Below are 15,300 nucleotides of genomic sequence, written 5' to 3' on the forward strand. Positions count from 1 at the left end.
AAACTGAACAGAGTGGGAGATGTCACTTTCTCATCACCACCATCTCCCCCGTGCCCACGTGGCTGCATCTCATCCCCTCAGTGTCCAAGTTGACAGTGGCTTATCATCCTGCCCTGCCACTAACCAGCTGAGTGACAGGGCAAGTCCCCTCCTCTGTGAGCTTTAGTTTTGCGACGTGTCTGGTGGGAGGGGATTGGTCTGGGTTATTGGTGGCCCACTCATAGCTCTGGACTCCTTTCCCCGCCTCCTCATCCGTGGCAGACAAAGCAATCACCGCTCTTCCCCGCTGAGGCCAGATAGGGCCTCAGAATCCTTCTCAACACAGCTCTCCAGGCAGCCACTCCAGCGCAGGGCTGACTCACAACTGAAACCCATTGGCCACCCTTGAACCTGGTGATCCGATTCCATGTGGCACCTGTTTCTCTGCACCTGCTGTGGTGCATGGAGTCAGTGATTGCCTGGCTGGAAGTTGGCCTCTGCCTCTGGAGGGTAGGAGGGATGGGTTCTCTCTTTTTTTTTTTTTTTTAAATAAAGAGTTGTTCTCTCACCCAGGCTGGTATGCAGTGGCATGATCTTGGCTCAGTGCAACCTCCTGCCTCAGCAAGTGTGCGCTACCAAGCCCAGCTAATTTTTTTTTTTTTTTTGAGACGGAGTCTTGCTCTGTCGCCCAGGCTGGAGTGCAGTGGCGCAATCTCGGCTCACTGCAAGCTCCGCCTCCCGGGTTCACGCCATTCTCCTGCCTCAGCCTCTCTGAGTAGCTGGGACTACAGGCGCCCGCCACCATGCCTGGCTAATTTTTTGTATTTTTAGTAGAGATGGGGTTTCACCATGGTCTCGATCTCCTGACCTCGTGATCCGCCCGCCTCGGCCTCCCAAAGTGCTGGGATTACAAGCGTGAGCCACCGCGCCCGGCCGCTAATTTTTGTATTTTTTGTGGAAACAGGGTTTTGCCATGTTGCCCAGGCTGGACTCCAACTCCCGGGCTCAAGCAGTCTGCTCACCTCAGCCTCCTAAAGTGCTGAGATTACAGGTGTGAGCTACCGTGCCTGGCCAGGGATAGGTTCTGTCTCTGCACCCTGGGTGCAGGTGGGGTGCCTGACTGTTGAGCAGCGAGTGCTTGTTGAATGGGAACCTGCTGGCTGATGAATGGAGAACCCAGTGCTTCAGGGAGAGACCCTGAGCTTCACTTCTCTGTGGGGCCCCTCTTTGGGCTCCTGGATGTTGGGGAGCAGGTCCGCTGCCTCCCTGCCCCTAGCAGCTGGGCTGTACCTTCCCCTGGGTGGCAGAGGCAGGGCCTGATGACTGGCTCATGCCATCCTCAGGTGGAAGGTGTCAGAGCCCAGCCCATGCACATCAGCTGGTGGAGCAGGCCTGGCCTTGGAGAACGAGACCTGTGTGCCGGGGGCAGATGGCCTGGAGGCTCCAGCGACTGAGGGGCCTGGCTCCGTAGATGAGAAGCTGCCTGCCCCTGAGCCCTGTGTCGGGATGTCATGCCCTCTAGGCTGGGGCCATGTGAGTGCCCTGGGCATGAGGGTGGCTGGGGCTGTTGAGTCCTTTACCTGGCTGGGAGAACGAGGAGCACCCGTTGCCACTGTCCTCCAGGCCAGAGCGAGAACACTGTCCTTCTGTGGGAATGCTGTCTGAGGGCCACCCCTGCTCAGACAAGAAGTTTAGAAAGAGGGCTCAGGGCCCCTGGGGAGGCTCCCATTCCCCTTGCAAGCCGGGCTGAGAGAAGCATCTGAGGAGAATATAATGCAGCTGCTGTGCAGAGAAATGCCGCCAGGCTCCCGCCCAGTGTCCAGATGCTGGAGGCTGACTGGCCTTGCTCTCTGGCCTGGGTGCTGGCAACCCTTGCCCCTCATGGCTGGGGGGATTGCAGGGCCAGGCATACTCCCATGTCCCACTCTTGGTCCCCAGGTCTCGGCCAGGCCCACGGTGAGCACTCATGCTGCTGAGGAGCCTGCAAAGGTGGGGTGTGCAGCAAGGACACCCGCTGGGAGACCGGGGAGCCAATCTTGCCAAGGGAGCAGGGGAGGGAGCCGCTGGTGCGCACACGCTGCTTCCTGCTCTCTCTGCTGCCTCCTGAGAAGATCGGGCCGGGGGTCGCTGGGTGCTCAGAGGAGTCCCAGACCCACCAGCTTGTTGCTATTCCCCACAGCTGGATGCCACCTCTGCAGGGGAGAAGGCTCCCTCCCCATGGGGCAGCATCAGGACGAAGGCTCAAGCTGCACACGTGTGGACCCCTGTGGCAGGGCCGTGCTCCGTCTCCTGCGGGCGAGGTGAGGGCCCCCGGGATGCTCCTGGGGACCAGCACTCATGGTAACTCTCCTATCCACTTGCATCTTGCCTCCTTCTAAAAAGCATTTGAGGTGGATTGCAGAAAATCCAGACTATATGGGAACACGCGGTAATGTACAAGGAGACTAAGCATAGTAGCTGACAGCCACTTCAAATGTGGGCGTTGATTGGCTGAAAGGTAGGAAAAGACAATAACGCCCGGCAGTGTGGCACAAGAGCCGTTCCTGATGGCCCCAGCAGAGCAGCCAGGGGGGCCCCAATTGATGACCCGAGCAGAGAAACCTTAGCTTTAAGACACACAGCGTTCTTCTATTTTCCCAATCTTGTTTTATGGTAGTATACACAGATATTATAAAATTTACCATCCTGTTTCTCCCTGTGCAGGTCAGTGGCACAGTCACATTGTTGTGCGGCCATCACCACCATCCTCTCCAGAACTTTTCCAGTTTCCCAAACTGGAGCTCTGTCCCTGTGAAACACGAACTCCCATTTCCCCCTCCGCAGCCCCTGGCAACCTCCATTCTCCTTTCTGTCTCCAAATTCCACAATTCTAGGGACCTTGTAGAAGTGGAATCATATAGCATTTGCCTTTTTGTGACTAGTGTTCACTGAGCGTGATGTCCTCACAGTTCATCCATGTTGTAGCATGTGTGAGTGTTTCCTTCTTAAGGCTGAAAAAGATTCCATTGTGAGTGTATCCTTTACATGTTTATCCATTTATCCATCAGTGGACACTTGGCTTTCTTCCACATTTTGGCTATTGTGAATAATGCTTCTGTGAACCTGGGTGTGCAAATATCTGTTTGAGTTCCTGCTTTCAGTTCTTTTGGGTGTATATCTAGAAGTGTGGTAGCTGGGTCAGATGAGAATTCTATGTTTAATTTTTGTGGAACTGCTGGACTATTTTCCCCAGTGGCTGCACCATTTTACATTTCCACTAATGGTGCATAAGAGTTCCAGTGTCTTCCCATCCTTGCCAACACTTTTTATTTCTGTGTTTTTTTTTTTTGTTTTTGTTTTTGTTCTTTTTGAGACAGAGTCTCATTCTGTTGCTGAGGCCGGAGTGCAGTGGCATGATCTTGGCTCACTGTAACCTTCGCCTCCGGAGCTCAAGTGCCCAACCAAGAGATTTTTTTTCTTTTTTCTTTTTTCTTTTTCTTTTTTTTTTTTTTTGAGACTAGAGTTTTCCTCTGTCGCCCAGGCTGAAGTGCAGTGGCGCGATCTTGGCTCACTGCAACCTCTGCCTCCCATGTTCAAATGATTCTCATGCCTCAGCCTCCTGAGCAGCTGGGACTCCAGGTATGTGCCACCACACCTGGCTAATTTTTTGTATTTTATTTTATTAGGGGGTTTCGCCATGATGGCCACGCTGGTCTCAAACTCCTGACCTCAGGCGATCCACCCGCCTTGGCCTCCCAAAGTGCTGGGATTACAGGCATGAGCCACTGAGCCTGCCTATTTCTTCTGAGGATATTCCTAAAGGAGAGATTTGAGAAAACTGGCCCTAATAACATCTTTATGATAGACACAATCAGAGATTTTCATATTGTGATTTTTTTTTTTCTTTTTTTTGAGACGGAGTCTTGCTCTGTCGCCGAGGCTGGAGTCCAGTGGCGCGATCTCGGCTCACTGCAACCTCTGCCTCCCGGGTTCGAGTGATTCTCCACCTCAGCCTCCTGAGTAGCTGGGATTACAGGTGCACACCACCACGCCCAGCTAATTTTTGTATTTTTAGTAGAGACGGGGTTTCACCATGTTGGTCAGGCTCATCTCGAACTCCTGACCTCGTGATCCGCCCGCCTCGGCCTCCCAAAGTGCTGTGATTACAGGCGTGAGCCACTGCGCCTGGCCCATATTGCAATTCTTATAATGCCTCTCAATCAACAATAACAGCTACCATTTGTCAAGTATCTGCTATGTGCCAGGCACTTGTTATCTTCCTTTTTAAAAGTCTTTATAAATGACTCTGCAAGGTAGATGCCGTTATCTTTTTTTTCTAAATCTAAGATTCAGAGGGTTAAATCAGTTGTCTGAGGTCACACAGCTGGTAAGTGGCAGAGCTGGGACTGAAACCCATGTGGGCCTTATGTGCTAGAGCTGTCCAGTGAGCCCGGGCTGCGGTCCTTGCTGAGCCTGCCCCTTGGGGCTCTGGGGCTCTGCTTCGTCCACGCAGGCCTGATGGAGCTGCGTTTCCTGTGCATGGACTCTGCCCTCAGGGTGCCTGTCCAGGAGGAGCTGTGTGGCCTGGCAAGCAAGCCTGGGAGCCGGCGGGAAGTCTGCCAGGCTGTCCCATGCCCTGCTCGGTGAGTGAGGGGAGCAAGACTGTGCAGGGGAAGCCTGGCCTTGGGGTGTAGCCTCCTACGGAGTGCTGGCCTTCTCCCTGTAAGTGGGAGACCCGAACCTTGGCTCCATGCCCGGTGACCTGTGGAGGGGGGCAGGTGCCACTGGCTGTGCGCTGTGTGAGGCTGGACCATGGCCGTCCCATCCCCCTGCCTCACTCCAAGTGCGGGCCAGAGCCCCAGCCCAGCCCCTTTGAGGACTGCAGCCCAGAGCCCTGCCCTGCCAGGTGGGCCCCTTCCCAAGGAGACGGTGCTAGATCTGCATCCTGGCTCTTCTCTCACCTCCAAGCCGGACCTTTTGACCCTCAGAGTCCTCACCAGTGGGAGCAGGTCATTTTGTGCCCCCAGAAGACTGGGGCTGTTTAATGAAAGGATTAGATTCATGTGAAGTACATGCTAAATGCAATGAGTGTAAAATGCATGCTAGATGCAATGCATGTAAAGTACATTGTACAGGATCTGGGATGCTGTGGGCGCACGTGGTTGCTGGTGCGTTTCTTCATCTCCTGCTCTTTGTGGAGCACCTAGGCCCCGGGGCCGTCCTGGAGCTAGGGGACACAGCAGAGAACAAGGCAGACAAATGTCCCTGACCTCCTGGAGCAAATGCAGGGGGAAAGGGGGACAGATAATAATAGGACAGAGGGGGAATGCAGTTTGATGGATGGTGTTCGGTGCGATGCAGCCAAACACAGCGGGAGGGGAGGAGGGGAGGGCTGGCGGGGTGGGTTCCAGGGCGGTGGTGCCGGGATCACTGTTCAAGACAGACATGCAGGGCCCTTGGGTGCCCGGACCCCTGCCCCCACTATCTCGGGGACACGACATCTGTCGTTTGCCCTCATCTTTCCCTTCTGTAAAATGGGTTTGTCCAAATGTTTTGTCCACTCTGCCAAGCCTCTTGGTGAGGACACAAGGGGGCCTCCAGAAAGACAACCTCTCTAGGCCCTTCCCAGCTTCTTGTCTCTTCCTAGTCTGGGGAAATGAAGGGGAGACCTGGCTCCCCTGGGTTCCCAGGCCCTGGGGCTGTTTGGGGTCCCTGACTCCAGTCTGCTCCAGGTGGCAGTACAAGCTGGCGGCCTGCAGTGTGAGCTGTGGGGGAGGGGTCGTGCGGAGGATCCTGTATTGTGCCCGGGCCCATGGGGAGGACGATGGTGAGGAGATCCTGTTGGACACCCAGTGCCAGGGGCTGCCTCGCCCGGAACCCCAGGAGGCCTGCAGCCTGGAGCCCTGCCCACCTAGGTGAGTCAGCCGGTGACCGGAGGGGCAGCTCCTGGTGTGTGCAGATGCCAGGCCAGGCGCTGTGGTGTGTGCCTGTAATCGCAGCTACTTGGAAAGCTGAATCAGGAGAACCACTTGAGTCCAGGAGTGCAAGTCCAACCTGGGCAACATAGTGAGACCTCATCTCTAAAAAAAAACAAGACAGGGCCACGTGTGGTGGCTCATGCCTGGAATCCCAGCACTATGGAAGGCCGAAGCGGGTGGATTACCTGAGGTCAGGAGCTTGAGACCAGCCTCGCCAACATGGTGAAACCCCATCTTTACTAAAAATACAAAAATTAGGCTGGGTGCGGTGGCTCATGCCTGTAATCCCAGCACTTTGGGAGGCTGAGGCGGGCAGATCACCTGAGGTTGGGAGTTCAAGACCAGCCTGTCCAACATGGAGAAACCCCGTCTCTACTAAAAATACAAAATTAGCTGGGCGTGGTGGTACATGCCTGTAATCCCAGTTACTCGGGAGGCTGAGGCAGGAGAATCGCTTGAACCCGGGAGGCCAAGGTTGTGGTGAGCCAAGATCACGCCATTGGACTCCAGCCTGGTTAACAGCAGCGAAACTCCATCTCAAAAAAAAAAAAAAAGAAAACCCACAAAAATTAGCTGGGCGTGGTGGTGTGCACCTGTAATGCCAGCTACTTCGGAGGCGGAGGCAGGAGAATCGCTTGAACCTGGGAGGTGGAGGTTGCAGTGAGCCGAGATGGCGCCGCTGCACTCCGGCCTGGGCTACAGAGCAAGACTCTGTCTCAAAAACAAAACAACAAAACAAAACAAGACGGTGTTGGGGGTTCAGTGGCCCAAGAGCCAGTCTGTAAGGAATAGGGCTACCTGGCAGGCTGTGCTAGGTGTGGGAGGTGAAGTTTAAGCACCATGCAGGCAGGGTGCAGTGTGGGGAGGCCTGGGGGACAGACGCAGCATTTGAGCAGAACCTGAAGCTGTGAGCACCAGCATTCTGATGTGGAAGACGGGAGGTATGGAGGTCCCCGAAGGGACACACACACCCACACTAGGACACGGGACAGAATCATGTTCAAATCTGTGGGGTCTGGAGCCCGGTGGTAAAGGGGGAACATTTGCCTACCTCATTTACAAAAAGAAACTTTAATGGTTTCTTTTTGTAGGTTTGCATTTTTAGTAAAGAAATACTTTTCTATATCATACAGAAACGTCCAGAAAAGAATGTAACAGACATGCATGCTCCAGCACTCAGGTTTAATAGATAGCACCCTACTGCCATGTTTCCTTCCTGTCCACTTACTTTTATTTATTTATTTATTTATTTATTTTGAGACAGAGTCTTGCTTTGTTGCCCAGGCAGTGATGCAATCTCGGCTCACTGCAACCTCCACCTCCCGGATTCAAGCCATTCTCCTGTCTCAGCCTCCTAAGTAGCTGGGAATACAGGCACCCACCACCACACCCAGCTAACTTTTGTATTTTTAATAGAGACAGGGTTTCACCGTATTGGTGAGGATGATCTTGAACTCCTGACCTCAGGAGATCTGCCTACCTCAGCATTCCAAAGTGCTGGGATTATAGACGTGAGCCATCGCATCGGCCAGTCTCCTTAGTTTTAAATAAATCCAGTTACAGATAGGATTTCACTGACATTTAGGCTGGTCATGGCTCATGCCTGTAATCTCAGCACTTTAAGAGGCTGAGATGGGTGGATCGTTTGAGCCCAGGAGTTTGAGACCAGCCTGGGCAACATACCAAAACCTCGTCTCTACTATAAATACAAAAATTAGCTGGGCATGGTGGTGCATGCCAATATTCCCAGCTACTCGGGAGGCTGAGGCAGGAGAATCACCTGAGCCTTGGGAGGTCAAGGCTGCAGGGAGCAGAGATCACGCCACCACTGCATGCCAGCCTGGGCAACAGCGTGAGACCCTGTCTCAAAAAAAAAAAAAAAAAAAAAAAAAAAAAAAGATTTTACTTAAATTTAAACCCTGTACTAATCTGCGATTTATTTGGAGTATGTTGCAAAGTAGGGACCAAGAGATTTTTTTTTTTTTTTTCTAAATTGTTAACCAGCATCTGTTGAACAAGCCCTGATGCCTCCAGGTGGCTCCTTGATAGTATTGGTGTGTGTTAAAATCTATGTCTGGGATTTCTACTAGGTTTTTTTCTTCTTTTTTTTTGAGACAGAGTTTTTCTCTGTCACCCAGGGTGGAGTGCAGTGGCGCTATCTCAGCTCACTGCAACCTCCGCCTCCTGGGTTCAAGTGATTTTCATGCCTCAGCTTCCCGAGTAGCTGGGATTACAGGTGCCTGCCACCACACCCAACTGATTTTGTGTTTTTAATAGAGACAGGGTTTCACTATGTTGGCCAGGCTGGTCTTGAACTCCTGACCTCAAGTGATCTGCCAGGTTCTGTTTTTTGTGTTTTTTTTTTAGCTATTCTATTGCCCATACAAAATTGTTTTAAATGTTGTAGCTTTATAACCATTTAACATCCGTGTCACTAGTGTGTCCTGATTTCTTTGCCTATGCTAAAGTCCCTTGGCTGTGTGTCCCATTTATTTTTCCATATCATATTTAGAGATGATCTGGGATTTTATGGGAATTGCAGGGTTTTTCACATTGCACACTGCCTGCATGGTGCTTAAACTTCACCTCCCACACCTAGCACAGCCTGCCAGGTAGCCCTGTTCTCTACAGACCGCCTCTTGGGCCACTGAGCCTCCCCTCACTTTTTTTAGAGATGGGGTCTCACTATGTTGCCCAGTCTGACTTGAATTCCTGGGCTCAAGTGATCCTCCTGCTTCAGCCTCCCGAGTAGCCGGGATGCAGGAACACACCACATGAGCTCTGGCTATCCCTCTGACGTTGCTGTAGCCATGCCGGCCTCATGGTCCTGGAACATTCCAGGGATACTCCCCTGACTTAGGGCTTCTGTGCTAGCTCTTGCTGCCTGATGTCTTCTGTGGATATCCTCGAGGCCATGGATATCCTTCCTCCAGGCTCGGCTCAGACACAACTCCAGAGTGGCCTAGAGCCCTCCCTGAGCATTGATCCAGAACGGCATGCTCGTCCCTCCTGTGACGCTCTGCTTGGCACTTTGGGAGGCTGAGGCAGGAGGATCGCTTGAGCCCAGGAGTTCTAGACCAGCCTGGGCAACATAGTGAAACCCCGTCTCTACAAAAAATACAAAAATTGGGTGTGCGCGGTGGCTCATGCCTGTAATTCCAGCACTTTGGGAGGCCAAGGCGGGTGGATCATGAGGTCAGGAGATAGAGACCATCCTGGCTAACACGGTGAAACCCTGTCTCTACTAAAAATACAAAAAATTAGCTGGGTGTGGTGGCGGGTGCCTGTAGTCCCAGCTACTCGGGAGGCTGAGGCAGGAGAATGACGTGAACCCGGGAGGTGGAGCTTGCAGACAGCTGAGATTATGCCACTGCATTCCAGCCTGGGTGACAGAGTGAGACTCCATCTCAAAAACAAAAACAAACAAACAAAAATTACAAAAATTAGCCAGGCATGATGGCACACGCCTGTAGTCTCAGCTACTTGGGAGGCTGAGGTGAGAGGATGGCTTGAACCCTGGAGGTTGAGGCTGTAGTGAGCTGTGATCGCACCACTGCCCTCCAGCCTGGGTGACAGGGCGAGACCATGTCTCAAAGAAAACCATTAAAATAAAATAAAAAATAAAATTTCTGCAATGCACACGACAGCCCCCACAGCAAAGCAGCATCCAGTCGCTCATGTCAGTGATGCCCAAATGGAGAACAATCCATGCTCCGAGAGGGGGTGGGGTCTGGTTTGGTTCACTGCCACCTCCCAGTGTCATGTAGAACAGCGCCAAGCCACGGAGGGCACAGGTCCAAGAGGCAGAGCTGCAGGGTCGTGGGGGAGCACAGTATTGAGATGAAGATCCCAGCTCCCTTGCAGGCTGCCTGGGTTCATGTCTGGGCTCTGAAGAATGCGGGCTGTAGTTAGTTATTGATTGATTACAGATCAACATGGGCAGTATTAAGGTCCTCGGCCTTCCCTTGCAGAACGTGGGGTGTTGAGATCTGTCTCCTGTTACCCAGAGGCTCGCTTCCTGTTGTTGCTACTTGGGTCCATAGGCAGCCCCTGGGGTGCTGACAGGTGTTCTGTGATAAAGGCGACTAGAGGGGGATGTGCAATTAGGGAAACCCGGGCCTCTTTCCCCCAGGGCCTTTTGGTAGCTCTCCTGTGGCCGTGAACCCTGGCCCCAGACAGGAGGGGCTCAGTGGCTGCACTTTCCATCTTGCCTGGCCACGGAAGCTGTCTAGGCAACTGTCCGAGGACACGCGGGTGGAGAGGGGCCTGTGTGGCGCAGTACCGTCTCTGGGGAGACCCAGCCTCTCTCTGGGGTCTTCTCTTCCTGCAGGTGGAAAGTCATGTCCCTTGGCCCATGTTCGGCCAGCTGTGGCCTTGGCACTGCTAGACGCTCGGTGGCCTGTGTGCAGCTCGACCAAGGCCGGGACGTGGAGGTGGACGAGGCAGTCTGTGCGGCACTGGTGCAGCCCCAGGCCAGCGTCCCCTGTCTCATTGCCAACTGCACCTACCGCTGGCACGTCAGCACCTGGATGGAGGTGAGCACAGCGGGCGCTTGGAATCCCTGTGGGGCTGGGGTGGGCATCAGCTGTGGCTCCTCATGTGTGAGGGAGTCTAGGGGGCATTGGCTCATCGTGTCCCCTGAAAGGAAGGAGAGAGCTGCGCCTGTTAGTGAGGGGGCACCTAGAGGCAGAGAGACAGAAGGCCTAGAGACCTGTGGGCAGCTAGGACTTAAGAGGCCCTAGGTTTGGGGACGCTGGAAGATGAATGGCAGACCACTCAGCTCTACACAGATGAGGGAATGCCAGCTGTGCCACGCATCTGGCAGGGCAGGAAAGACAAGGGTAAATGGGGTTCAGGCTGCCCCCTGGAGGGGCTCGCTCATGGTGTGGAGGGGGCATAGGGGCACAGCAGACAGAGATGAGCCGCAGCCCCGCAGACCTGCTTGCTCTAAGGCTTGGAGAGACAGAGAGGCCGTGAGGGTGACAGGGACCCAGACTTGAATTCTGGCTCCTCCCACCTATATGACCCATGCAAGGTGCCCTCTCTGAGCCTCAGTTTTCTCATCTGTGGAATGGAGAGACTTACCTGCCTCCCAGCTTGTACAAAGACTATATTGGATCACTCCTGACCTGTGGTTACCACTGTCCTTGTCACCTTCTGGCAGGGTCAGCTGTGACTCCTCCCCTCTCTTGGCAGTGTTCTGTTTCCTGTGGGGATGGCATCCAGCGCCGGCATGACACCTGCCTCGGACCCCAGGCCCAGGCACCTGTGCCAGCTGATTTCTGCCAGCACTTGCCCAAGCCGGTGACTGTGCGTGGCTGCTGGGCTGGGCCCTGTGTGGGACAGGAGACGCCCAGCCTGGTACCACACGAAGAAGCCGCTGCTCCAGGACAGACCACAGCCACCCCTGCTGGTGCCTCCCTGGAGTGGTCCCAGGCCCGGGCCCTGCTCTTCTCCCCGGCTCCCCAGCCTCGGCGGCTCCTGCCCGGGCCCCAGGAAAACTCAGCGCAGTCCAGTTATGTCCTGTCCTCCTTCCTGTCAGGCAGCTGCTGCAGGAGGGGTGGGCAAAGGCATCTTCCTCTGGGAAGGACTGGCACAAGCACTTGGTCCCTGGGTTGTGTGCCTGGGAGGCTGGGATCAGGGCTGGCCCTCTTCCTCCCTGGCAAAGCAAAACCTCCCTTTTACTACTATCAAGGGGAAGTAACTTGAAGGTAGGAACCCAGCTTGCGAGCCCCCTAGCCTCTGGGCTGCTCTGCATGTGCCCCCTCTTGCTGGATCATCTGGAAGCAGCCCTGTGCCGTAAGGGTGACGCTCTGACCTATGCAGCCCCCGTCCCTGTCCTGAGAAGGCTTCCGGCTGGGCCTTGGAGGACAGGGTCCACCCCTACCTCCTGGTCTCCTTCCTCAGCTTGGAAGCCCCGGAGCCTGCCCTGCTAGGAATCCCGGAAGCACTGCTTACCTGTCTCCTGCTCCCTTTTCAGGTGCCTGTGGCAGGCAGCACCTTGAGCCAACAGGAACCATTGACATGCGAGGCCCAGGGCAGGCAGACTGTGCAGTGGCCATTGGGCGGCCCCTCGGGGAGGTGGTGACCCTCCGCATCCTTGAGAGTTCTCTCAACTGCAGTGCAGGTATGTCTAGGGCCATGCAAGCGATGCTGCCAGTTATGGGCCCTGCCAGGAGCCAGCACGACGCTGCATGCCCCGTTCCTGGCAGGAGCCCATGTGCATTCCCACCTTTAGTTTGCATCCCATCTCATGACTGGGGAGTGATGATCTGCATTTTACAGAGGAGGAAACTGAGGCTAGGAGAGATTAAGTGATGTGCCCAGTTACTTAGAGTCACATAGCCAGCAGTGCGAGAGGCGGGACTTGAACTCGGCTCCGTCTACCCTGGAGCCACTCCTCTGCTGACCAGGCGTGGGAGTGCTGGACCCTCACTGCCCTGCCGCTTCCTAGGGGACATGTTGCTGCTTTGGGGCCGGCTCACCTGGAGGAAGATGTGCAGGAAGCTGTTGGACATGACTTTCAGCTCTAAGACCAACACGCTGGTGGTGAGGCAGCGCTGTGGGCGGCCAGGAGGTGGGGTGCTGCTGCGGTATAGGAGCCAGCTTGCTCCTGAAACATTCTACAGAGGTATGGCCAGGCCTTCTGCACCTCCCTTGGGTGCTCCAGTCCTGGCAGGGAGGCTGGGTGGGTGCTGCTGGGGATGGGGCCAGTCCCAGGGAGTTAGTGGGAAGATACGGAGGGAACTGACTGAGATGGAAGGAACTGGGGTTGGCCAGTGTCAGTCTGCACATGCCAGGGAGGGGTCACAGGATGAGTGCTACATCCCTCCTCTTTGGGACCGTGCAGCAAGATGGACAGATGTGGGACATGGTCCACATCCTCAGTCAGTCCCTCGGGCCTCTGCCCCACACCCACCTGCCCCGCCCCCAACCCTCCAGCCTTTCAAGGACTTTTAGGGTCTTTGTGGAAGCCAGTGTCCCTCAGCCCTGTTTCAGTGCACTGGTGTGAGCACACATGCTTGTACATGCATGTGCACCCACAAGCACACCTCAGGCAGAGGATGCCACCTCAGGGACCCCTGCCTTGCCCGTGGCCCCGTAGACACCCTCTGATAGCCCTCTCAGTCATTCTGGGGGGCTTGCCTTCTCCCAACAGCCCGAGCTGGCTGAAGTTGGCTTCCCTAGCCAGTTCCAGAGGTTCCTCGGCTGCCCCAGGTGTCAGGGGCTTAGTGGCAACCGGGGCTTAGCCTCTGCAGAGACCTAGTGCGCCTCCTCCTTGCCCCAGACCTGCCCGGGCAGAGAGCTGTGTATGTGCCTCAGTGCACAGGCGCTGCTGGGCCCTGCCAAAAGGCCACGAACCTACTGTCACCGTTCACATTGCTTCTTACTTCCCGGCCCAGCCCCGCCCATACAGGCACCTGCCTTCAAAGAGGTGCAGGAGGTACAGGCAGGTGGGGGCTCCAGTGAGCTCCCAGGAACAGCAGTGGCCACCATGGGTGGAGCCTATCCTTGGTGCCAGGTTCAATGTTAAACACTCTTGCACGTGTGACATCATTGAGTCCTAAAGACCACTCTGCTCAGTGCATGCCATTGTTTCCTTCAGTTACAGAGGAGGGAACCAGAGCCCAGAACATTTAGCCTTTGCCTAAAGTCACTGGGCCAGGAAGTGGTAGAGGTGGGGTTCAGCAGGGTTTGCCTGGGAACCCCAATATTGACCACAGTGCCATGCTGCCCTGCATGGCTCCCTGGCTGTGAGTTGCCCTGGCCTCTGGCACCACTGGTCTGTCTGGGTTCCTGTGTCCCACCTGCAGAATGTGACATGCAGCTCTTTGGGCCCTGGGGTGAAATCGTGAGCCCCTCGCTGAGTCCAGCCACGAGTAATGCAGGGGGCTGCCGGCTCTTCATTAATGTGGCCCCGCACGCCCGGATTGCCATCCATGCCCTGGCCACCAACATGGGCACTGGGACCAAGGGAGCCAATGCCAGCTATGTCTCGGTGAGGCCCAGCATGGGGACTTGTGCTGTGATTCTGGACAGCTTTCCCTAGGGGGTGCAGGGCTAGGGGACCCCCTTCAGTTTATTTCAAACTAAAACCCTCAAAATAATTAGTGAAAGAATGGGAGAAGAGAGCTTCCTCCACATATTCACCAAGAAATGTTTTTTGAGCTACCTACAAGAGTGAAATAGTGGCTCACAACTGTAATCCCAGCACTTTGGGAGGCCGAGGAGTGCAGATCACTTGAGGTCAGGAGTTTGAGACCAGCCTGGCCAACATGATGAAACCCTGTCTCTACTAAAAATACAAAAAGTAGCCAGGCATGGTGGCGTGTGCCTGTAATCCCAGCTACTTGGGAGGCAGAGGCACAAGAATCACTTGAACCCAGGAGGTGGAGGTTGCAGTAAGCCCAGATCGCACCACTACACTCCAGCCTGGGCAACAGAGTGAGACTCTGTCTCAAAAAAAAAAAAAAAAAAAGCGAAATGGTAAAGAATGGTAAAGACCTTTCCGATGTAGACTGACAGCTAACCCAGGACTGAAGCATAATTTTACAGTCTGATATAACCTGGACAGAAGAGCACCCCTCACCCTCCCCGAGGTTTCATGTGTCCTGGGAGAACTGTGTTCTGCAGGGTATCAGCTTCCCCAGAGGAGGCAGCCTGGCCCCACTCTGGCACCCTGACTGTGTGTCCTTGGGGAAGTGATGTAACTTCCCTGGACCTCGGTTTTCTGGGTAGAGTAATAGTGTATTCCTAGTAGGGCTTTGTAAGCATTAAATGTGATCCGGAATCTGTGAGCCCTTGCACATTAAGGCTTCCGTGAGTGCTAATTACCACTTGTGGCCGGTCCTTCTGGGCTGTCCCTTTTCTCTCAGATCCGGGACACCCACAGCTTGAGGACCACAGCGTTCCATGGGCAGCAGGTGCTCTACTGGGAGTCAGAGAGCAGCCAGGCTGAGATGGAGTTCAGCGAGGGCTTCCTGAAGGCTCAGGCCAGCCTGCGGGGCCAGTACTGGACCCTCCAATCATGGGTACCGGAGGTGCAGGACCCTCAGTCCTGGAAGGGAAAGGAAGGAACCTGAGGGTCATTGAACATTTGTTACCTGTCTGGCCAGCCCTGGAGGGTTGACCTCTGGTCTCAGTGCTTTCCAATTCGAACTTTTTCCAATCTTAGGTATCTACTTTAGAGTCTTCTCCAATGTCCAAAAGCCTAGGGGGTTGGAGGTGGGGACTCTGGAAAGGCAGCCCCCATTTCCTCGGGTAAGCAATAAATAAAACATGCAGGCTGACCGGCGTTTTTTTCGTACAAGCTGTCCAGACCTGGCTTGAAAACCCATCCCATGGCAAGGCAGGGATTCGCTGG

General features: G+C 54.7%; 1 protein-coding gene across 1 annotated transcript in view; it reads left to right on the forward strand.

Annotated features, from left to right (window-relative positions):
• The window catches only part of ADAMTS13 (ADAM metallopeptidase with thrombospondin type 1 motif 13), a 37,028-nt gene extending 21,802 nt beyond the window's left edge, over positions 1-15,226 (forward strand). The window contains exons 20-29 of the mRNA XM_030818114.1: positions 1,323-1,512; positions 2,159-2,279; positions 4,472-4,601; positions 5,691-5,873; positions 10,267-10,471; positions 11,133-11,451; positions 11,917-12,063; positions 12,391-12,567; positions 13,751-13,935; positions 14,813-15,226. Coding sequence (XP_030673974.1) covers positions 1,323-1,512; positions 2,159-2,279; positions 4,472-4,601; positions 5,691-5,873; positions 10,267-10,471; positions 11,133-11,451; positions 11,917-12,063; positions 12,391-12,567; positions 13,751-13,935; positions 14,813-15,019 — 1,864 coding nt within the window. The 3' untranslated portion in view covers positions 15,020-15,226. The remainder of the gene's footprint in view (positions 1-1,322; positions 1,513-2,158; positions 2,280-4,471; positions 4,602-5,690; positions 5,874-10,266; positions 10,472-11,132; positions 11,452-11,916; positions 12,064-12,390; positions 12,568-13,750; positions 13,936-14,812) is intronic.
• Positions 15,227-15,300: the final 74 nt, after the last annotated feature.

Source organism: Nomascus leucogenys, chromosome 8 (assembly GCF_006542625.1).
Source record: "Nomascus leucogenys isolate Asia chromosome 8, Asia_NLE_v1, whole genome shotgun sequence".
Classification (NCBI taxonomy): Eukaryota; Metazoa; Chordata; class Mammalia; order Primates; family Hylobatidae; genus Nomascus; species Nomascus leucogenys.